Source organism: Anopheles aquasalis, chromosome 2 (genome assembly GCF_943734665.1).
Source record: "Anopheles aquasalis chromosome 2, idAnoAquaMG_Q_19, whole genome shotgun sequence".
NCBI lineage: Eukaryota > Metazoa > Arthropoda > Insecta > Diptera > Culicidae > Anopheles > Anopheles aquasalis.
Genome location: NC_064877.1, coordinates 72055647 through 72079646, shown reverse-complemented (window position 1 = coordinate 72079646; position 24000 = coordinate 72055647). Strand labels below are relative to the sequence as shown.

Genomic DNA, 24000 nt, shown 5'->3' with positions numbered 1-24000 from the left:
GCCGAGCGGCGAGAAGAGATAGACGAAAATTCAATTACGTCGACCATGGGCGGATGGGCGCCCGGAATTCCCGAATGGCGGTGTTGAGAACGGCGTTACCGAACATGCCACCGATTGTCGTGTGTTCGGTTTGGTGCTGGTTTGTCAGTTACAGAGAGACCGGCCGCTCTGGCCGTACTAGGGGCGCCGTAAGAAAGGTGAACATCCTCTGACAGTTTTCTTACCTGCTTCGGTCCCCGGGTGCCGGTAGTGCCGGGTGTGGACCGGCAACCCCGGGGGAAAAAGGGTACCACCAAAGGGAGCACGGCCTGTTAACAGAGCGGCCAAACACATGCCAAAGCGAAAAAAGGCGCCTTTTGGGAGCAACGTTTTTCCGAACGAAACGCGCGCAACCAGCGATCAAACCCGGACACTGGTTCGAGAGTGAGTGAGCGAGCAAGCGAGGGTATGTAGTTCCGTGTGTCCTGTCTGGCGATACACAGGGGTGTGTGTTCTAATTCGGGTGGACCGGGCACCAGATCCGGAACTGTCGTGAATGGGCATCCGAATCCTCAGAGAGGCGCTGTTCATGATAGAACAGGATTCGGTAGAACAACTGAAAAGCAATGTTGCAAACCAAGTTACTCTTGTTAAGAAGAAAAGACAAAATGTTTTCGACTTTGAGGAATGATGTTGATTAACAAAACCACTTTATCGTGGCTTAAAAGATCCAAATCCTCATTGAATAAAAGAGTTTAAAAGCATTTCAATAGCAGAACAGGTGAGGCATTTTCTACAAAATGTTCTCCAAGTTCTGCGAAAAAGATTTATCAGAGTAAAAGAAGAAAAAATATAACTTTTCCATCGATAGTTTGATAAAAGTTTTCACGCCAGCATCTCTCGCGTGTAATTGGTTGGCCCCGAAAGGTTCCTTTCTCATTTTATGGAACGCAACTTTGTACCAAAAAACGTTCTGCCAAAGATTTGTGCGATGTGCTCCACTAACTTGCTTGCATCGTCTGTAACAACGCCTAGTAACACCTAGTAACTGACCTAGTTTCCAGTCGCGAACCTCCGCTTCATCTCGCCTGCTTAAAACTATTTGGCGATCGTTTGGCGGCGGAGAATGGAAGGTCAATGGTCCTGTGTGAGGGGGTTATGGTTGGGTGTGGAAAACTCAAATGGCATCCAATGCTCCGGTTCATCTGTCGATTTTGTTTTATTTTCCACAGCGTCCAAACCGTCGAACAAAGAGACCTAAAAGAGTGTGCCGCCGTGTGTCTGTGGAGCGTTTTCCGGGGGCGTGAACCTGGGGCACGCAAAGGTGCCTTTCGTGCGAAGGATATGCTTGGAATGTTAACGTTTTAGCGTCGCTAATGGGTTCGTGCCATTATTAATAACGAACACGTAATGGCTGCCCCCTCGTAGTCTGAACCCAATTTACGATATGGCAGCAGCGAACACATTTGGCTAGGAACAGTTTTATTGTCGCGAATATTTCAGTAAAAGGTTTTCGAATGGAAAACCAAACATAACACCACAGATTGGGTCAATGTCCTTCGCATCACAATTTGTGGAATAATGTACAATCTTTCAATAATAAAAAAGTATAAAAAATGACGAAAATGTGTCATTCAAAGTATAATCCTCAGTTAACTTTTCCTTCAAAAAATCGTCTTTAAACTGCCACTAACTCTTCGATTATAAATAGTCCTCCGCAGCGAGTTGGCTCGATCTCATATCAAAACCACGAAAGATTACGCACTCCACTTCACATGCCAAACAAGCGTTCTCGTCAACCGTCAACATACTCGACACTCTCTAGACACGACACAGTGCGCGATCTAAGGTGTTCCTGCAGAAGAAGAGCTGAAGGGCTGAGACGGTGAAGTGAAAAAAGTAATTTCATTTTAATTGCGCACAATGCGCTTGTTTTGATTGTTATTTTAAAAGGCATGAAATTACGACTGCCTTTCAGTGCCCGAAAGGACGAGCGAGAGAGAGAGAGAGCAACAGAGAGATCGATCTAGCTTCAGGAGATGGGAAAGTCCTTGCTCGAAGAAAGCACGCTGGTGGTGGTGGTGGTGGTGCGCGTCAGTCCGCGAAATTCGTCCCAGGGCCGGCGCGTCACCGGTCGGAGAAAGTGACGGCGTGAGCGAAAGCGCCCAGAAAGGGGCCCTCTCCTTGTTGCCCTGCTCCTGTTGCTCGTCGTCATCGTCTTCATGGCAGGACGAAACGAAATGTCAACCCGTCAAAAGCCCACGGGGAGACAGGAACCAGGGGACAAGCTATGCACCCCTTTTTGTTTCGCTCGCGCGACCCCGACCACCACCGATGGTGATGCCTGTTTGTGTCTGGCCCTGAGACACAGACTGCGCGCGTGATCCCTGGCCATTTGCTTTGGTTCATAAAAAATGGTTTTTCAAGATTTTTTCTCTCTCTCTCTCTCTCTCTCTCGCTTTCTATCTTTTTTCATATCTCTCTCTCTTCCTAGACACGAGAAAAAAAGGATACCAACTGACGAGTCAACCGAACAAAAATGCACTGCGCACACCGTGATCGCGCAAGATGATGATGATGATGATGACGGTGATCTAGGGGAGATAAAGAATAAGAAAAAAACGGAACAGAGCAAGCACGGTGCCCCTTTCTCTCTCAATCGCAGATCGCAGCCGGAGATGAAAAGGGTTAAACATGTCAAAAACATCACGAACCAAACATGAACTCAACTTGCGCGCGCACGAACGCACGCAGGATGCGCTGGCTGGCAGAGGCCCGATGATGCTGCAGCACCGAACCCCGCCTGTGGCGAGGAGGGGTGGCGGCGAAAAGAGGTCACAAATCGAATCCCGGGGTCGTACGGGGAAGACGAAAATTTGCGTGAAACAAATTTCCAATCATCATTCACCCCCGGACCCAGGATCGAAAAATGCGGCGACGCAACGGCACCGGTCCTGGTGGATGGTGTCCTGCCAACATTTGCATAACAGTTATTGCATTTTAAGTAGCGCGCCTCTCGACGTTTGACTTCTCGAGGAATTGTTGTCCCCCAGGAGGGCGGAGGGTTAAGCAGCAGCAACAGCAAGTGAGAAGTGCACTGATTGAGCACCGTACGGAAAAGGAAAAAGGTAAGAATCCTGGGGCACAACAGGAGCGGCTGCGGCGTCACGGTTGTCACGGGTGTTATGTTGTAGCAACACCGCACAGCAAGACACTCGGGCTGCCCCCGGTAGGGAGCCTTATGGAAATATGGAAATATGTTTTTAAATAATTCCTTTCGTCCATAATGAGAGTGACGCGCTCTCTCACACAAGCAACACGCGGAATTGTCGCGAAATATTCAATTGGCAAACGTGCAACCCTATTTTTGGCGGAACGCATCTTCATGGGGCATGGTGATTCTGCACCAAATCCGGCACACCACACCGAGGGTGGTTGCATAAATTACGCTGTTTATGTTGCAGAGTGTGATTTATGGTGGAAATGGTACAGCGTAAAAAACAAAGTCCGCGAGATAGTTCGCTGGATCTGACTGACGCAGCAAGGTAAGCGGCGCTGCTGCCGGGTTTGTTGCAGGAAGTAGGAACAAAAAATGAACTACGACGCACTACCGTGAGACCAGTGTTGCTGCTTGTCTTTTCGCTGGGAAAAGTTTAGAAAATTCTTTCACTTAAGCCCTTCCATCGGCAAGCCACCAATGCGACCCCGTGTTACATATATTTTGAACGCCATGCGTGCGAACGTCCCAGCACAGAATCCATCGAGAATCGAGCGTTTAACCTTCGTCTCGTAACAAAACAACCCCGGGGCAAGGTGATAATTTGTTTGAACTTCACCACCAGCCCACCGACAATCGGAAGGATAGCTGACCTTTCCCCGCTTGGGAATGTTTGTTTTCCGTTTCATCAAATGAGCAGCACGGGTTGTAACCGATGGCCCTCTCGCTTAATCTCGCACCAAATCGCTTTCCAATAAGACATCATCAGTCCCGGTTCCGGATCCGGATGCGAAAGAATCTCACGGAAGATTAAAATGTCCAAAGCAAATGTGCTCCTCCTTTCGATAAACCCTTTTGGACAGTGGCCGGCTGGCAGCATCCCTGCAGCAGCAGTTCATCTGTCAATTCCGGAATCCAGTTTCCGGCATGGTGCGTGCTAAGGTGCAGCTCTCCAGATGACCGATCGGTCGGTCGCTAGGGCCGGGTTGATGCAATTGTTGACCCTTTCACCGTTGACGCGGCTTGACCGTTTGTGGCCTCGGGGGATTTCTGAAATCTGAAGTGACCATCCGAAGAGCTAGCAGGGGAACTGAACCTGAACAGCATCAGCAACAGCATCATCACTCACATATGGCCTCACTGACCACACACAGGCAGCTCTTGCTGGTCCCGTCGGAATGCATCATCCTCACCGCAGGACAGGTTTCACGGGGATCATCAGCCGGGGTTGTCCATCGAGCGGAGAGGACCAAAACAAATTGAAGAAAACAACAGCAACGGTGGTGCAGTTGCATTCACCAGGGCAGTACACGGGAGCGTCTTAACAAGTTGGATTATAATTGATTACAACGGCGATTACAAGAAACCTTTGGTGCGTAACCGAATATCGCGCTCTCGACCGTGTTCCTCGCGACGGAAATTCGTTTTTTTTTCGTTCTTCGTTCAGTTAAGAGGTCCACAATTGTCCTGGCATCGCGGCATCCCGAGGTATGCTTTAAATTTGTTTGCTCTCCAACCCAGATCAATCTTTAGAGCCCGAGGATTGACGCGCGCAAGGCACCTGGAATGTATTTGAATAATCTTTATCAAATCAAATCCTGGTCCCGGGGAGAAAGTGGACCAGCTTCCTCTCTCTGCAGCCTTTCGTTTGCGATCGTTGCTCGTGATTCTAATCTACATTATCTTTAAGACGGAAGGGAGGGCCATCTTTCCCTGTGTAGTTCGTAGCTGTTGCGCTTCATTATCTGGCTAATTATTCCTGACATGGTTGACTGACAGGCGTGAGGTGAGACACGCCTTTTGCTCTCACTCTCCTGAATGCGAGATGGATGCAGCAGTAGCGACTGGAAGGAACATGATCTTCCGGGACACTTTTTGTCTTTTTTTGCATTTTTCCGGCTGACGAAGGTGCATGCGGCGCCGCGGTCTTGATTGGTTCAACCCAAAAGGGGGTAAAGCAGGCCACATCGATTTGGGATGAGGCAGCGCCCCGTTTCAAGACGCACGGCGGCGCCGCGGAAGATTTGGCTGGAGGGTGCTGCTTAACCTAATGTGAGATAAACCGAGATCGGTGGGCAAGGGGCATCCTCTAGGGCCGAGATACTGGCCGGCTAACACCTATATCACACCGCGTACGATAAGAGGGGAGGTTTGTTTCTCTTTTTAAAGATGCTCTGTCTAGCCCTCCATCTTCCCGAGGTAACTTTCACGAGGTGGGTTGGGTGCCGCGGTAAAACGGTTCCATCGTGTCCCGTGGGTTCGGTGAAGATGAACTCCTTTCGACGGCAGCCCGTTGTACAGCAGCTACTGTTTACGATTTGTTTAACGTGTATTCAAAATAGACGTTCTCTGTGCCAGATAAGGTTTTTTTTCGCGACTTTTTCTATGCAGAGCGTTCTGGCCTTTAGCTTTGAGCGTATTGTTTTTTTGTTATTGCTGGTCTGTTGCACCGTATGATAGAGGAAGGGCAACACTAATTGACGTCAAGTCAAATATTTGTTGTTGGGGCATAAGCTACCGCAGCATTGCCGCAAGCAGTAACGAAAGATAATGGAATAAATTTGCTTCACGCAATTGAATTATGGTAATACCTTGGATGCTCCAGAGCAAATAGGCATCCTGTAAAGGATACTTGTAAGGTTCGATAAAAAAGAAACAATTTTAAAAGTACCGCAAATGCAAACATAGTTAATGATGCACAACATTGTTTCACACAACATTAAATAACAAAGGAGAAAAAGGATAGAAGTGTGTGAAAGTATGCTAAAATCCTTAACCAGTGTTATGTTTTCTTCAAAAATAGTCCAAAGTAACAACTGAAATTGATCTTGGATATTAAGTTTAAGAGGGTTTCATAGTATCAAGATTTCAGTACGATCTGGTATCCCTTTTGAGAGGACTAATCAAATTAACATTTGAATCTCTAGATGGTGGCCCTTCGATCCCGTCTCTTATTTATGAAAATGGTAAAATTTAAAGATGAACTGTATTTTCTAGACTACAACTTTTTTCAAAAGAAATACTTGGCTAAACACAAGCTTAAATATATGCAAACAGGACCGACGCTTAAAACACGAAAAACTACATACAACAATCTGCGCCATGTTTATCTGCCAAGAATTGCAGAAAAGAAAACTGCGGACATGGCTGTGCACCAAATTAGCACGCCGATTATTCTGCAATTAAACTAGGCCATCAACTGCGGAGCAACTGAATGCGAAGCGATGCAAACGGACGACCCGTTAGACGGAACTCGCTAACGAACCCACCGTTCCGGTAGGTTCTTGCACTTCCCCAGGATATGCAGCGAAAGCAGGATATTCGCCCGTTCTGCAGCATTTCTATTCCTCCTTGACCCGCGGGCGCTAGACCATAGGCTGGCCATGCGCCTCTGCTGGCCTAGTTACACAATGGCCGCTTATCATACAGTCATCTCACGCCATGCCAACCGCGAATGCCGGCGTGTATGCAGATGGCAGTTGGCCCCAAAAGCGACGGACGGACACAGACGGTCGTGACGGTTCGTGTGTTCCACTTTCTTTGAGTCATCGGTGGGGCACCGGTGCCAACTGAACTAGTTTTTGCCAGCTGCAATGAGCTGCAACGTCGCATCCTCAATGTACAACAATCCAGAAACGTGCCAGAATCTATCTGGACTATCTGTATCGTTGGTCTTTGTAATGTTGAGAATGGATTATCAGTTACTTAACATGCTGTTGTTTACACAACGTTAATTTTTATCATCAGCATCATACGATCGCATGTTCATTAGTTAATTTATCAACTTCAGTGATAGTCAATTGAGAGCACCACTCTACAAAAAGTTGTTCCATTTTTTGCAGCGATTTTTCTGAGGCAAACAGGAAATAAATACACCAAGCACTAGTACGCCCTGCGGTCAACCTCCTCAAGGATAAATAGCATCATCCTGTGGTCCCACCGCGATCACTCATTGCCGGATCACCGGCGTCTCACTCGTCATTCGTGATCGAGAGCAGCAGCTTCATTATGCAAATGCCAGTGGTGGTGCAAGGCGTGATGCTAGTCCGTTTGTTTAGCGTCACCTCAACTCGAAGGATCACGCGCCATAATCCGGACGATCCGGTGTGTTCTCCGTTTCAGTCCTCTCGCTGCCGCGTCACGCTTTAAAAGGTTTTCTCCTTTCTGAATGCGTTGGCCAGCACTGTTTTTTTTGTTGTTGCTGTTTTGTTTGCATTTCTTGGCTCGACGCTCGATGTTGCTCATCCTGCAGAGTCAGCCCGCCGCTTCCTGCCACGGAACTGGAAACGGGACGAAACTGGGCGCGGAAAACTGGGCCGCTGGGAATGAGCTGTTTGTTTTCATTCGCTGCAACCCCGAGATGCAGCAGGCGAATGTGTGGCGCACGGTGCGATGGGATTGGTATGGAAATGAAGTTTTTGCAGCCGCCACTGCAGCCTCTCGGGTTTGTATCGTCCAAATCGGTGTCCCTTGTTTGCAGGATCTTTCGCTTTATTCACAACCACTCCCTGGCCACTTACAGCACACGATGGACGCCGAAAGGTCGCTATGCGTTCCCTGAATGGGCACTGACTTCACACCATCCGAGGCGTTCTAGCGTGCCCACCATAGTCTGCTGGCGATGTGGCTGGCTCCTCCTGCTGTTGGTTGGTTTAGCTCAAATGGTACATACCTGTGGAAGAGAAGGGAAACGAAATGGGACTCCGGTGAGTATCGAAATGATGATCTACGGCGCCACCGTGCTAAAACAACATACGATGTTGTTCCACCAAAGAGGGAAGTACAATGCGAAACCACTCGGCAAAGGATCACAAATTGCAACACAACCAAACCGGGTTAAACGGTGTAAATTGCACCCCGTTCAAGTGCACACAACAAACCTTCCTTCTTGTCCTTCCCGTGATGCATTCTTGGAGAAGCGTGTGGACCTACAAGTTGTGGTCCGTTCCGGCCAATCCCAAACCACAAAACGTTATTATGCAACACTGACACTAATGGTGACCACGGAGACGGTAACCTTTTGCGGTGGTTTCGTGCTCTTGACCACAGCGGGGGAATACTGTCTTGTACCGGTTGGTGTGCTTTTTGATGGAATGTGGTTTAGCTTCGTGAAATCGTGAATGATTCGCAATGCTCGCCGACTCCGGGCCAGATGGTATCCAGTGAGAACCGGAACTGAATTATGGAAAGAAGGAGCGGGGAACTCATTAAGAAAATAACGCACACACCAAAACGAAACGGCCCGAAGCTGGATGAAAAAATGGAATCTAAACTGCCGATTCATCCCCGGGCCGCAAATGCGACAGAAACAATAAAAATAAATTATTAAAATGGAAATCAGCTTCATGTCTTAATTTCGGCATCATTTATCTCTGTTTTATCTCGGAAAACAACACCACTGCGTGGCTATTGCGCGAACAGATCGGTGGAGACGAAGGACACCCGTGGTCCAAAAACCGAGAGCCCTTCCTTATTGTCCTTCCTGCGCTGCGGCTGCATTTATGAATTTATGATGATGATGCGCAGAACATTACCGGTGCCCTCTCAACGGGACGGACACGGCACGCGACCCCTTCCTTCCTCTTCTTCGTCCTTTTCTGCTGCTGCTACTTAACGCTAATTAAACGGTCACGTCAAACCGTCCGTCAAGTTTGCAGGAACAAGGACTCAGTCCTCAGTCGCCCATCTGCGGTCCTTTCGCTGGTGCACCGCGGCGTCCACCACGCTTCTTCGAGGTGAGCGCAAGTGGCTCGCGGGTAGGTCCCGTGAACGCGTGCGCGCACCCCGGCGCGACCGTCTTACCTGCGTGTAATTTATCTTTCACGCATCACGGACGCACGGACTGGACCCCATCTCGCGGGCAGCGTACTGGTGCAGGACAACGGCGCAGGACATCGACGCAAAGGGCTTCTGTTCTTGCCACGGGTGCACCCCCCCGTGAGCGGCGCCGGTGTTTTTTTTTTTCGGCCAGTTCCTTGTGTGCTCCGCTTCTCGATTGCTTATCGTGTCGCGTGCGGAACATTACCCGAAGTTGTCGAAATTGTAAGCAATTTAAAATGTAATTTTATTCACCTCGACCGAGCTCGCTTGAGTGGCACTCGAAGGATTATGAAGCAGTGGGGGGGGAGACGACCAAGCGCAAGGTTGGGAAGTGAAGACAGCAAGAAAAAGAAAGGAAACGGAATACGAAATAATTCCTTCATCAGTGGCCGGCTTGGTGGCCAGCATTCCGACGTTGGACGCCGACGGGGAGTCCTGCTCCCGGGAACCATTCATGCGATTGCTCATAATTTTAGGTTACGTCAACGATTACGTTTGACGAACCACGAAAAACCCTCTTCCAAAAAAGGGATAAGCAAGGAAGGAAGTGAAGTGGAAGTGAAGGAGTTATCCGCCTGGTGCGGAAGAGAGAAACTCCATGGAGCACTTCTCATCAGCCAGGCCAACACAAGCCATCAATTTGTCGTTTATGTGGTTTCGGTGTTCTAGGTTTGACGAGTCACGATATTATGGTTTTTTTTTCGTGGTATTTCCGAAATAAAAGGACCGGGGTCAGCTTAGAAAAACCAACAGCCACATACGGGGTCTGCCGTTCTGGTCGCTTTAACGTCACACAATTCGTTGAGAGCCTATCGGTGTCTCGCCTTTTGCCGTATCATTGTTGCGGCGACTTTCAGTTCATTTTTGGTGGACAGGATAATGACAACGTGCACTTCTCCTCCAGTGAGATTTTCCGTTAATTTGCGCGCGCGCGCTCGCGCAGATGCATTAGAAACAAACCGAGTCGATTAACGACGCCATCAAATGGAAAACTAATGCCCCCCCCCCCCCCCTTGCCATTCTCATCGGTGCTAAGTAATGGCACTTTTATCCAGGACTAACTGAGCACATTTAGGACCCTTTTCGTATGCACTGAACTGTTTTGTTGATACAATTCAATTCGATCCGTGCGCGCGTTTGACGGATCGCAAACGACGCCGTCGATGGCCAAGGGGGTCGGGCGGGCGCATCGATCGCGACCGCAGCGCATTCGCCTTATTTACATATTTCCTAAACACCTTTTATCAGCTGTCGACATCATTAAACGGTGGCGAATGCAAACGCTCTCCCTTTGCGTAACCAGGCCCGCCGTCAGTCGGTCACAACCCACCAGGGGGATCGCGCGACACTTGGGATTCGGTTCAATTTTTTTGCCAGCTATTAAAGGATCCCTACCATCCAAATCGACCGACCACCCGCTTTGGCCGCTGAAAACCCCCTCTCTCCTCTCGCAACATTCGGAAGCATCCGAATCCGAGTGAAAGTTATTGCTTTTTCGGTGTTCGGTGATGCTATCATTTCCTCACTACTACTCTCCCGTTTTTTTTTCTCGCTACACTCTGTCCCTTTATTATTGCATTTCGTTTAGAATGTTCAACTCGCACTACATTTGCATGTTCGTTCCAGTTTACGGTTGAATGTTGGATTTAAATAAAACATAACAGACGCACGTACGCACGGCAACAGACGGGGAGCAATGGACAACCAGAGAGAGAGAGAGTGAAAAAACGGACAAGGACATCCACCGCGGTGGTGCTTTATTGACAGACATCGAAACGCCACTTCTAACATCCGTCAACCGGAGAGAAGAGGACCAGAGGCAGACTTCGGTGAGGTTTTACGCATCAGCGCCCGATCGCGCGTACCAACTGGTGTAACACACCGGCACGCCGAAACCAAATATAGGTTGTGTGTTGTGCAAGGCAAAAAATGATTTAAAAAAATGTTTCTTTTCCATTTTTTATGTTCAATTTTTAGTTTAAAGTTATATTTAACGTGTGTGTTTTTTTTGCAGTTTTCTTAATTGTTGTGTAATTTATGGTCGATCGAACGTCGGCGCGGTATATGGCGCTGGAACACCAACCAAGCGCGGGCATTCATGCACGACGCCAGTGGACAACAGTACACTGGCAGTTGTTGGTTGAAGAACAGTTGGAAATGATATGTGTATCTTTTGTACCGTCAGCTTGCAGGCTCATTCCGATTTCATTTGTTTTGTTCACTCCCAGCGAGCCTCGCTTGCGATTACAAATGGATTCTCTTGGACTCCGCGACTCCAGTGCCATCGATTCATCTTCAACTGCATGCCAATCAATGTGTTCGTGTTTAACTTCGCAAAAGTAAATGAATGCCAGGCCGCCCCTTTCCATTCTACGCCAATATTGACAAACTCCCTTCATCGATCGGTTTCTTTCGTTTGCTTCCCTGCCATAAAGACACCATCGTGGAGCCATTTCTTCGGCCAATATTGGCGCACGCCGGCCAATCGACGTAAGCTGACACCATAAAAGCGAGCAAGTCCATTAGCCAGTCCGGGGACACGAGCAGAAAGTGAAATGTGCAGGTTGGTTGGTCGCGTTCGTTCCAAGGACACGAGAGCGTTCGAAGGACACAGCAGCGATCCACCAATAACGAGTTCTAAATTTGCGAGCCTTTTCTTGTGAGCCATCGTGAGTGAACCAGCGTCGCAAAAAGTGCACAAGAGAACCGTTGGATGCAGACACGCAGAGCATAAACGATGTCAAAGGCAGTAGATGATTGTAATTTATACGCATCGCGTCTGCATTCAGATCCAGAGTAGAAGAGCACACCTTGTTTTCGGGGGTCTCTTGTGTGCTACGAGGAAGTGACACAAGAGTGGAGAATTGACTTTTCCACTTTCAACGATGTCCTGTCCCTGCGCATCCATCAACTGGCTAAAGCTGGTCTCGGCCCTGGTACTCGGCCTTTGTCCGCTGCGCTGTTGATGCAATTTTGGATGCAATTGTTGTTGCGCCCATCGTCTGGTCCGTCCTCGCGCACCACGTGTCTATACCAGTTTTGAAACGAGAGCATTCTTCTTCATCTGGAGGACCTTCTTCAATGCGAAGGACTTGAAACGGACAAAATGGTCCCCGGGCGAAGAGGAGGTAATGGTGATGGACGTGGCGTTCCTAAGAAATTTGCCATGGTCACAGCGGAGAGACAGAGAGACCATCAGCAATTGATGGACGCAACGGGACGAGTCTTCTCAAGGGTCCGACAGGATCGATCCCGGTTGTCCTTCACTCGTACCGCCACACGCACTTTCCGATGAGGACCAATCTTGGGTGCATCTCGCAGATGAAGGTTCCATATAGGACCTAAAACAATTTACGTTATTTATGTGTGTGGCAGCGCGACGCGTTTCGATTTTACTTTTGCATATACCGAGCTCTGTACTCACTTAACACGAATTTCCTCAGTCCACTCGACTGCTGCACTGCAAGGAGTGAGACCATTTAGCACAAGCAGTGACAATGGGATGCTGCGAACTGTCTCTCGAGACGGGGAATCTTGTTAGCGAACCCATTTGCGTTATGATGTGGCTTGTTGAACGATTGACACATAAATTGTAATTAAAGGAGACAATTTCCTAATGAACTGTGATGTGTTTTATGCTCGATAAAATTCGTTGTAATGGTGTGTGATAGAACAGAACCGTTTCATCTCTTCGCCTCGTCGGTACCATATTGGAATTCAAGCGAAGCACGAAATGCCACCACACCGCGACCGTTGCTAGTGCTCGAGACAGTTTGCCGTTAACATCAACGAGTAGTTCGCACATCACACGGGCAGATGCACTTCACTACGGTCACCAGTACTCTCCCTTTTTTACCAACACATGGCGCCTGTAAACATGATAATGCGATGCAGCAGCAGTAGCAGCAGCGCGCGATCGGTATCGAAAAGGGACTGTGTATTGCAAATTGCATGCCACCCATACCCATACCGTCCGCATTTCCATTACCACCGGTACCAGTTTGCAACAATGCATTTCAATAAACTACGAGAGCCAGCGAAAGAGAGAGAAACAGCAGAGCAGTACGGACAAGGACACAACGAAAACGGGGGGCTCCAAAAACCAGTAGCGAACCACATTACGAAACACCCAACGACGGTGGCCCCTCATTGCGATCAATGGCTTGCAATTGCAACGCGAAACGTGCCGTCCTCTGTCGGTGCAGCACCATCTGCTTCTGCAGCAACTGCGTTGACCTCCTTTGCCGCGGAATACCGGACACAACCCGATCCCGGTGGGCTAATTTAGTGCCATAGTCCATAAGCATTAAAAAGAGGAAAGCAAATTACCGCCGCGATGCTACGCGGTGTACCCTTTGGTGTGCCCTGGAGCTCAGGATCAGAGGTCACGGTTCGCGGTGTCGCGAAAATTTGCGAATACAAACGACAATTGATCCTGGTTCAAACCGTTATCGATGCCGATGCACTCGAAGATGTATTGTTGTCAATTGTTGGACCATCTATGAGCATACAGGAAGCGGACAAGATCCTCAAAAACCCCGCAGGCTGCTTGAGTGCAACAGTAAGGCCTTGGGTTCTGTTAGAATCGTGTGGCGTGTGTCATTAATCAACATTCATCACCACGTTCGGCGGGGCGTTAGAATCGAGATGGAGAGAAAGGTTGACATTCATCTCCCGGGCTGGAAGGACATTTGTGACTATTTTGTTTCCTGGCGCGACGGGCCTCCAAACGGAACCGAAACCGGACTAATGGCTTGTCAACAGGGCGAACCAGATCGTGCAGAAGGAAGGATCTATCGAAACAACGGCTTCGATTGTGTTTCTCGGTTTCGCATTTCCGTGGTTGCTGCCGAGACAGGACCGAGTGTCCTGCATGGCCGGTGGTCATTCCAGACCACGCCATTGGCATTGAAGAGCCATTAAAATTAATTGCACGGTGTGAAAAAAGTCATTTTCCATCATCCATCAAACGAAGTAGCTGCTGCCGGCCGTTGGTCGTTGGTCGTTGATGTGGCTGCGGCTGCGGCTGCCCTGCCACTGTTGCTGCTGTGTCCCAACATCAATGGCTGTGATGGGTTCGATGTCCATCAACTCAAGAGCAATGTCAGCAATGGCAGAAGTAGACAGGGGCAACAAAAGGGCAAAGAGGAGCTTTTCCTAATCCGACATATGTTTTGCGGGACCGAGCAATCGAGGTTTCCGAATGGTTCGTAGTCAGGGCGGTCTACCGGAAGCCTGCCGGAGGGAGTCAGAAAGTCAAATGATGTCCCACGAGCGCGTTGGTTTTTTCGTTTTTGCATGGATTAGTGAGAGGTTGTCTAACAATGAGAGATAAACGTCAGTGAAAATGGATAGAAAATGAAGGACCTCGATTAAATACACAATCGATTGAATGTTTTTGGTTGAGTCTTGTGCGAAAATGAAGAAATTTTGGAATCATCTTGGAAAAACCGATAAGAAGAAATAGATAAATTAAATACACAATTGGTACTAACGAAATGTAAGAACTACTAGCTCATTAGTACACAGAACTGCTAGTCTTCTCATTCGTTTCATAGAGCATCGAGTAATTTATATTGCAGCTAATAGCTCAGTCAAATGATTAATTGTTATGTTATAAATATTCCCTTAACTGGAACTGTGCGAAGATGTGACTTTCAATAACAAATAAACGGATAAACCAAACCAGCTTTAATGCTGATGGTCAATACTTTTTTCATATGCAGAATGTGTTGAATGTAACAGAACTTCACAATCACATTAACAACAAATTCACAGCAACCAAAATTCAATGAAATAGGGAAAAGGAATGGATATTAAACTGAATGTCCTCCTCCAATGAAAAAGAGTGAAATTTGTGAAAAGGGGTAAAGGCCGTAAAAAGGGTGAAACCGTTAAACAAATTTCCTATTTTGTTTCTTTCTACAAACCAGTACGGTGGGCTACAAGGACAATTAAGTATATGAAAAGTAAATAGAAAAAAGGCGCCTAATTGGTAAACAAAATATAATAACCGCTTTGAGAAAAAAGTGAAACATAACTCTTTAACTTTGTTCGAAGCAAACTTATTTGCTCACCAGACACCAGCTGCAGGAAACTCTTTGAAAACCGTGAACCCTCTGAGCTCCATCGGTGCTTAGTTGCATCCTGCATTAACTCTTGATCCAGCAACACCACCATCCGAACCAACCGGAGGTACCGTATCGATTTTCTCATCCCAAGCATCCATCATCAAACATTGAACCTCACCTCTGAACGTCACTGCAGATGGCGGAAACCTGGACTGGCTGGCTGGCTGAGCACCATGAAAACAATGCTTCCAACAATCAACGGAAAAGTCCAGTGGACGGTCAGTGGCATTTGCATGCTACAGTTTCAACAACAACACCGCCACCTTCCTCCGGCTCGTCACTTCACATCAAAGGCGCCTCTTCACATCTGACTGACGTCAGTAAGTGACGTTGTGGCGCTTCCAGGAAACAATATTTAGAGAGCGATCCCTCTCGAGATTGAAGTTTGTTTACCTTCGAGCCCCCACTACCGACCGGACAGACAGTGGCCGCTTCCTCCCTTCAAGTACCCGGGGGGTGAGTTGTAGTTGAAGGATTTACAGTTTCAAAATCGTCCATCTCATCCCTCCGGAAAACGGTGGCTACCTTTTCCTGGTTGAACAGCTGAAGGTGGACAAGAGGACGACAACCGCGGCGAACCGGATGGTGACGTAACAGGGGAATCGGTCAAATCGGACGGCCTAGGGCTAGGGATCAAATACATTTCTTTCCGTTTTCTCAAAAGGCAACTACTCAAAAGGATCCGTCACGGTTCTGCTCCAGATCCTAACCGCATTCTAGACAATTCCGTGGGAGTTTTCGCCAACCCCGGGATGTGCTCCGATTCGATCACCACGCGAAACCGCGACCGACGCGGCGAACAATTTACGATATCCTCTCAACAAAAGGGTCCGATGCGCTTGAAAAGGACCACGGCCGATGGGGCCGCACCGTCCGTCCATCAAGCGCAACTAATTCGATTTCGATCGATCGGATCGATCCTTTCCGGTTGACCGAATGGTGGTGGGAGACCGCCACCGTGAATCGTGAAGCTTCTCGAGGAGAGCTTCAATCAAAAAACCCCCTCACCAGACGGCCGATCCCACGGAGGAGAGAAAGCAAAGATCAGGGAGGAGGAAATTTATGGAAACCATTTCTGAAAGGATCATCTGGTTTTGAGGCGACGAAGAAAGTCACGTCGATGACACACAAAAGGCATCGTTTTCGCCCCGATCTTTGATGGCTTCATTGCCGGTGGTAAAAGGTTTTTCGAAATCTCTTCGCGTGCGTCGCCTAAGAGTCAGTAGCTACTTGTCACTTAACATCCGCTGCGTCCGACGAGAAGATTGTTTACGAGCTACTGACTGGTCAAGGAAAGGCTCCTCTTGGGCTTCTTCCTAGGGTCGCTCTGCTTTCTCTCTCCTGGGAGAGAACAGTTTACGCTGCAGATTAGAAAATCGACCATTTGATGTCATTTGAAGAGCTCATAAACTTGCATTCCTTTCCAGTTTTGGTCCGCAGAAAGCGGTTCATAAATTAAAGGAAGATCATAAATTCATTCAAATGGAGCCTCAGAGTCCTTCCCCGGTTTGTGCCAGGGTATCCTTTTCAAAGGAAAATACATTATGTTGCCACAAAAACCATCTCCAGAATAGATTGCCAGTAGTCATGGGATTGAAGTGTTAATTTAGTAATAAAATAACTCTCCATTCAATCGTCCATTCAACATTCCATCAAGAGACGTAGAAACTCGCCTTTTGCGTGGAACAACTCCTGGCTGGGCCAAAGGACCAAAGACTTTCGCCAGAAGTAAACAATTTCCAATGGCTTTTTCGGTGCCCTGCAGCCGCGGTTCTCGGTCAACAAGACAACATTTATATTTAATTTAATTCTGTATTCTGGGAAGCCACCAGGTACGAGGGTACGGACCTGGCGGGCTCCCATCTAGAGGGATGTTTATCCTTAAAATCCCCATCCATCCGGCGGGGAACGAAATGTGTAAAGACGCAGGAATTCGCAACGAGGTGATTCTGTCTGCAGGATTTTTCGTTTCATGGGGAACCATTTCGTTATCGCAAAGACCTTTCGAGGGAAGAGTAACGATCTTGGGACGACGATTTGGATTGTGTTGGCACCTTTAAACGAACGCACCGACAGTAAGGACGCTTAAAGCGTTCTCATCCAGAGAAAAGTAACAAAGAAAGCAAATACCAATAAAAAGTATGCAGATTCCTTTTGGTTCTACCGGGCCAGGTGGAGTTGCCTGTTCTCCCAATTTTTGGGATTTCTAGAAGATTTGTTTGGATCACATTCGGGTAGCATTTTCCAGCCACGTCGAGACGCCCGCATGATGCCAAGCTCTTCGTTTGATGATGTTTTCCAAAACAAGCGTGCGTTTCCATATCAGGCACAAGGGACCACATTGTCCTACTTTTACTGGATTCTCCCTCCTGCACTCCGAAATGGCCATATTCTTTTGCCAACAAAAGGTTGAATGGAGCATGGGAAAGAGGCTCCCTCGGTTTCGCTTTTGGGTGGAATGAGGGTAAACAGGAAACCGAGAGCAAACGAACGAAACACTTGCCCCGGGAAAGCGATGACTCATTGGCCGTAAGGTTAAAGCATTCGGAGGGTGCCCATTCCCTGGCCTGAAAATCAGTGTACTGGAAAAGTGGGGGCGAGCACGTTCTACCGTCGGAGAGGGCGTTTTGGATAAGGAACAGTTCGATCATGTCCACGTCGGAAGATGTGTTATCAGCCCAGGGGAGTGATATTTTCTCCCTCTCTTTAATTGCCCATCCATGCAGTGCAGTGCCGTGAGCGTGCCGCAATCTAATCAACGCTGACAAACGTCCACCTCGCTCGGAATGGTTGCGAAGGACAGTTTGATTGACATAAGACCATCTGTAAGTGTAAATTCAATTAATATCCCTCGGTAATCACAGGACCCGGGGGTTGACAGCCTTAATCCTGGCAATAATGATGCTGGATTAAGGCAACATTTCATAATGAGCAATGCCGTGTTAATGCGGAGATGATGGATGGAAGAAAGCAACAACATGATTGTGCGAAAAAATAGGATCTATGATGGAAAAATAAACTAATGATGTTGTGGAAAAGGTTGTCGGCTTTGTGGCACCCACTACTTACCAGCATTTTCGCGATCTTGTTCTAGACACGTGCACTTTTATCAACTCCTGCAAAACGACAACCAAAACGGAGCAAAACGGAGAAAGAAGAGCGGGGGAGAAGCGGATAACCAAATGAAGAGAGAGGCTAGTTTTTCAGTTTTTTGCGGCTGTTGCGGCACAAATTTGAGAGAAATGCTTGTTCGATTGTAAAAGGGTGCCCAAAAAAGAAACATTAAAAAAGGTTTTTTGCCATCAAACTTGGCGTGATGCGTTTTGGCAAATAATTTTATAATCTCCCTTGATGGGTCCTGCAAAAATGTTCGGCCCCCGCTGTAAATTGATGGGGAAGAGTGAGCGAATGACATCGGCTTGGCGCTTCTTGGGTGGCGGGGGTGGCAACCCATTTCCGACCGATTTTCTCGTGGTTGTTTTTTCTCGTATGCGGGTTGTTTTTCTTCGGGCATTTTTTGTCGTGTTTCGCCGATTAATTAATTAATTAATCAGTAATTTGGAGTAAAATCGCCTTTCGCCCCGTCATCTCTCCCATCAGCCCCTACCGCCCAATGATTGGATCGAATGGATGGATTTGCGGTAAATGCGATTAATTTATATGCAAAATAAATTTAACTTATCTCACCCACCCTCCTTCTCAGCTACTCCTCTAGCAGTCTATGTCCGCTTGCCCCGATTCCATGTGCGTACGGCCGGAGTGTTTGTTGGCGACCAGAAACCCAAAGACGCTGATTTCATGCGCTGGTTTGTGGAGAGCGCAAACCAAATCACTCATCTCCCAGTGATCCTGACCCAGTCCTGCCGTGCATCCCGGTGCAACTAGCCCATTTCATCGGCGATGCTGAAGCACGTGCGCTGGTGATGGGTAAGAACAACATTTTGAGCTTAACTTGATCAATTTCATTCTCTCAACATACTCATCTGCTTCTGGCACTTACAGGGACGGCTTCTTCGACCGCAGCGGATGCGTGTCCGAAAGGACAGTGCAAGATCTGGCGTGTAGGGAACGTGCCGCACTACCCGCTGGAGGCAGGTCCTGAACGGGGTGAGGAATGCTTCTTGGCGCCCCCGGCCAAGAAGAAGTTTGTGTGCCGTCCGTCGCCCGTGCACGAACTGGCCGCATTCCACCCCGCGTGAGGGACGTTATCGTGTGCGACCTGGTGCACATGTTGTACCAACACATCATGCCGACGATGCATGCTGAGATACAACATGCCAACCTGGACACGATGACGCGGAAAGAGCTAGGCTTTGCATTTGTAGTGGGTGTGACTGCCTTTGAGAACCACTTCTCGGCCGCCATGTTCGAGCTGTTCCTGAAGCTCTGGTTGGGGGTGCGAATGCTGGCCATGGATGCGACGGCATTCAATCTCGGCCCGCCAGCACGCACCTGAAGGAGTTCGTCGCCGGGTCGGCGAAGCTTTTCCGGCCAGAGCAGCAGGATCCGGAACAGCAAGGCACCAGCTACCACTGCCACATGCTCCTCATTCTGGCTCGTGAGGCCAAAGAGCACGGTGTGCCCGCCTTTGAGGAGCACATAGCCAAGTGCACCTGCCTCGGGGCCGGCAAGGACGATAATGTGGAGGTGGAGCGAGAGCGACAGCCATTCCGCGATGCCCCCGTTCCAGCACGGCGCTGCAAATGCCGCGCTTCTCGTTGGACTGCGGCAACGAACGGGAGGCCATAGGCATGAAGCCACACCTGCAGTTGGTAGGAGCCCGTGTCGTCGAAAGCCTTCCTGCCGCTGAGTACCATGGCCTGTCCGTCCCGCAGGAATTCGGCCTGTTTGTCTTAAAAGTTGGACAGAATCCGTTTGCGACGGACATCCGCGCCAAGATGGTATGCCTGAAGAAAGAGAGCGCGTGGATCACGCCCACGCGGTTTAAGGTAAGAGCCCACGCGGGCCGAAACCGGGCTGGTGGCTCAATCATCATCACACACGCTTCCCTTCCTCTTGCAGATGCCATCTCCACCGTTCGTACCGTTCGGCCATCCACTGCCACGGCGGCGAGACGCCTCTCTTGGTCTCTTACGCTTGTGGGCCACAAACCGACGACTTGCTGCCTCCGAGCTACGCGACACGATATCGCTGTTGGCCGAGGCCAAGAACATCCTTCGCCGATAAGCCGCAACCACCATCCCGCGGCTAGAACACGGCTCCGAACGGTGGCCGGAAGTTCAGGTTCAGGCCCGGAACACCCGAGTCAGCTTCGAGCCCGATCCGGGTCGCTGTGTGGTGCACGGAGGCCACCGATCGGTGCGGGGCGCTCGTTTACGACTCAGCCTGAGCTGCCTGGCCGTGTCCGCTGTCCTGTCCGGTCACTTACCGGTCCGGTCCAGTCCGGTTTCGCTTTTAGCGTCGCTCGCAGTCCGTGCTCGCGAGGGGCTGGGGTGGATGAGTGCGGCGGGGTCGCACGGGGGGTAGGGCGCTAGTTTTTCGGGGGGTAGGGCGCTAGTTTTTCGGGGGGTAGGGCGCTAGTTTTTCGGGGGGGTAGGGCACTGGTTTGTCGGGGGGTAGGGCGCTAGTTTTTCGGGGGGTAGGGCGCTAGTTAGTCGGGGGGGGGGTAGGGCACCGAAGATAGTAAAATGGTGAGTTTGGTGAGTTTGGTGAGTTCAGGCGGTGGTGAGTTTGTCGAGTTTCGGCCGCTAGAGGACGCTACAAGCGCGAACACGAGCGCCATCTAACGGGCGACACATGCAACTAAAGTGTCTCACGACCTTGCTCTTTTTTCTCACCCACTCGTTGACCCACTCGTTCGAGTTGACTCATTTCCCTAAACCCTTTTGTGTCCGTAAAAACTACTGGGCCGATCGATTTGGAATTTTTAACACACAATCTGTACACATTTTTCCCCGTAACCCCGTCAAGATTTCATAAAAATTGTGGATACTTTTTTTAAAAGAATTATGTAAAGCTCTTTTTTTTTTGGCAAAAATCGCAAAAAGCATCACCTTTTCAACTTCAAAAATCTGCCAAAAATCTAAAAATAAGAATATCAACAAAAACTCTCCGGTGCCACCTAGATAAACTTATAATCTTTCCAACGAATATCAATTTGTATAGTTTAAGGTGACCCGTCACCCGTGCTACGATGGGTACCGTAAAAAATACCTTAGCGTCGACACCCCTACCAAAATTTGATGCCACGGATTAATTTTCCAATGAATGTTGTTCAAACCGATTCCAAATATTCTTCAAAAGTTGTAGATTAATATGCCATTTATTTGCATAAATAAAGTTGAAGGGTCACGTCACAAAAAATCGTCAAAAAAGGGCCTTTTTTTGGCCCGAAAATACGGAAGTGCCTCCTTAATAAAGCCAACAAGATGTTAAATCATAAGACCTACTCTTTTGCGCATTTTAATCACCCAACGCGTGCTAACGGAGTCGGTATTAAAACACTGAACGAGAAAGGATAGCAATAACGACCTATACAAAGTGATCCCCAATCAGATCCCGAAAGCATCCAAGTGGAAAAACTTTAGAGTTGTGATGTATGCCCCCCCCCCCCCCCCCCCCCCCACTTTTTTTTCACGAACCACTTCTCCACAGGATCCACTCCACTCATCAAGCCCCCGGTTGCTATCATCAGCACTCATCATACGACCACCCTCTCTCGATGCCTCGCCGGGCCTTGTTCGAGAGCACGGAAAAGCTAGGGTAATTTTCCAAACCACCTCCTCTTCGTGGTCCCTTTTTCCCGGGGTTTCCCGTCGAGCCGTGCGTGCGTTGGAGGATGCGGTTCAGGCTCCTGCCATCCGACAATTAGATTGATGGAAAACATATTTTATTCGCTCGAATGGTAAATCGGATTCGCTTCGACGGGGATCGAGCACGAAGCATGAAACGTGGAAAATCAAGTGTTTGTACCGGAAGGGGGTGGGGGGTGGGGTACAAATTAATGGAACACACAGGGAATGTCATTCGCCCGGCAAGTATGAAGTGCGTGCTCTGGAAAACGATTCCTTACCGGTCCTGGAAACACGCGAGCGAAGCGAGAGTTGCAAATTTGAAAAGGACATTCTGCCAAAAATAGCAAACCTTTTCCGGGCTGCACGGAAATTGATCTTGATTGGCTTGGCTGGGCTGGGCCGGGTGGATGCTTTTGGCACAGAGACTCGCACAGGCAATTAACGGGAAAATTGACCGAATGCAAAAACGAGACGGGAGGCTCTCTTCCCATTTGCTTCTCCATCCGTGGCAGTCGCCACACGCACCACCGAGCAGTTCAACCAACCACCGAGCAGTCAAAACGGTCCATGCCATGCGGAACTAAAACGAACTCCCGAAATCCAATTAAAACACGAATCACGAGTAAAACTCCATCATCCAGAGAAAGAGGAGATGAATTGCTATCCACACCGGTTGCTATCCACCGGGTGCACACGAGGCAACCCAATCCCATCGGAACGTTAAATGCATCCCGGACCCTTTACTTTTCTCGAAGTAAAACTCGCAAATCAAGGGCCGCAAAATTGAAGAATAACATTGAGCACGGACCAAGACAACAAGAGCTAATTACTGCGCGCCCGGTGTCTTCGGCTTATCACAACATCTTTCTCGCGAGCTACGAGATTCAGCGAATCGTCTTTTCGCCAAAAGATGGGAATGATGCTGATGTTTCAGGTTGCTCACCAACCAGGGCCAGAGAACTAGGGACTGAATGATGGTCTACAGAATGTAATCAATGGGTTGTTTATGTGCCATTTGAGAGCCGTGAAGTGTGCTCGTTGAGCCGTGACTTGTGGAACGGGAGCATCCAAATTCTACACAATTCGTCGGAGCTCGGCGGAGACAATTTATAGGACATTAGAAAGATAAAGGGGCACGGAATCTAAACTGAATGGAACACATTATCCTTAAATAATTGCGTGAAGCAGCATCTCAAGAGTACACTAGAGAGGTGGTTGAGAATTGAGTGTCAATGACACCGTCACCATTTAACTGAATCACAAAATTCATTGAAGAGGTTTTGTTTCAGTAATCTAGATGACGGAAGAGCAAAGGTCCGAATATGATATGATTATGTGCGAAAGGTTAGTTGGTAGCACATTTCCGAGCGAATTGAACCGCCATATCAGCTGATAGCGACCGAGCAACTCAAGTCTATCAAAACAGTAAACCCTCAAGGAGCGAATTTTATTTTTTGTTGATTATGCCACCGACAGTCGTGCGATTATTTTTTACTTACAAAGTGTGTTAAGCTCTTATCATCAATGATTCACCGGACATGTCTGGTTCAGTACTCAAATCATTCCGGAGTCAACTTACCACCTCCTGGAGCACCATTGATTGGAGTGCTGCCCATCAATCTGAGCTGGTAAAACATTCCGCCGGTTTTATCCCGCTCACTTTCACAAATTATGTTCCAACGGCATTTATCTACATGCCGAATTCCACCAAAAGCATTCTACTTCCTGGCACAAAAAAATCAGAATTTATCTGCCGCACATCACATCGCGTGTCAGACAGACACAGGGACTCAAACCAGAGGGACCAGAGATCGATCCCGACAAATTATTGACAGCAGCATGGCGGTGAAACGGTACATTTCACTGCACCCAAAGTGCATCACGAAAAAAAAAGAGGGAAGCATCCCCAGCACAGCACACGAAACACTCGCTCAAACGCTCAAATCATGCGGAAAACTCGAAACCTCGAGTTTCCGTTTCGGTGGCGCTCTTCCGGAAGCACGGATCGCGGTGGTGCCATCGCTGGCGCCATTATCTCATTCCGGAGGAAAAGGGATAATGAATGGTCAGCAAAGGCTGCGACCGTCGAGGGTCGAGC

The 24000-nt window shown here is 48.6% G+C and overlaps 2 protein-coding genes across 4 annotated transcripts in view; one reads left to right on the top strand and one right to left on the bottom strand.

Moving 5' to 3' along the window:
* The window catches only part of LOC126581605 (centaurin-gamma-1A), a 142907-nt gene that overhangs the window by 84069 nt on the left and 34838 nt on the right, over positions 1-24000 (bottom strand). The window lies entirely within an intron of this gene.
* Positions 19851-20334, top strand: LOC126581606 (uncharacterized). Its single transcript, XM_050245394.1, has 2 exons — positions 19851-20096; positions 20170-20334. The coding sequence occupies exons 1-2, from the start codon at positions 19851-19853 to the stop codon at positions 20332-20334; spliced, it is 411 nt and encodes a 136-aa protein (XP_050101351.1).

Excerpts from the sequence above, each read along its gene's own strand:
- LOC126581606 (XM_050245394.1), top strand. The coding sequence starts at position 19,851 with ATGCCGCGCTTCTCGTTGGACTGCGGCAACGAACGGGAGGCCATAGGC. Across the intron at positions 20,097-20,169 it reads TCACGCCCACGCGGTTTAAG|ATGCCATCTCCACCGTTCGT; the intron begins GTAAGAGCCCAC and ends TTCCTCTTGCAG.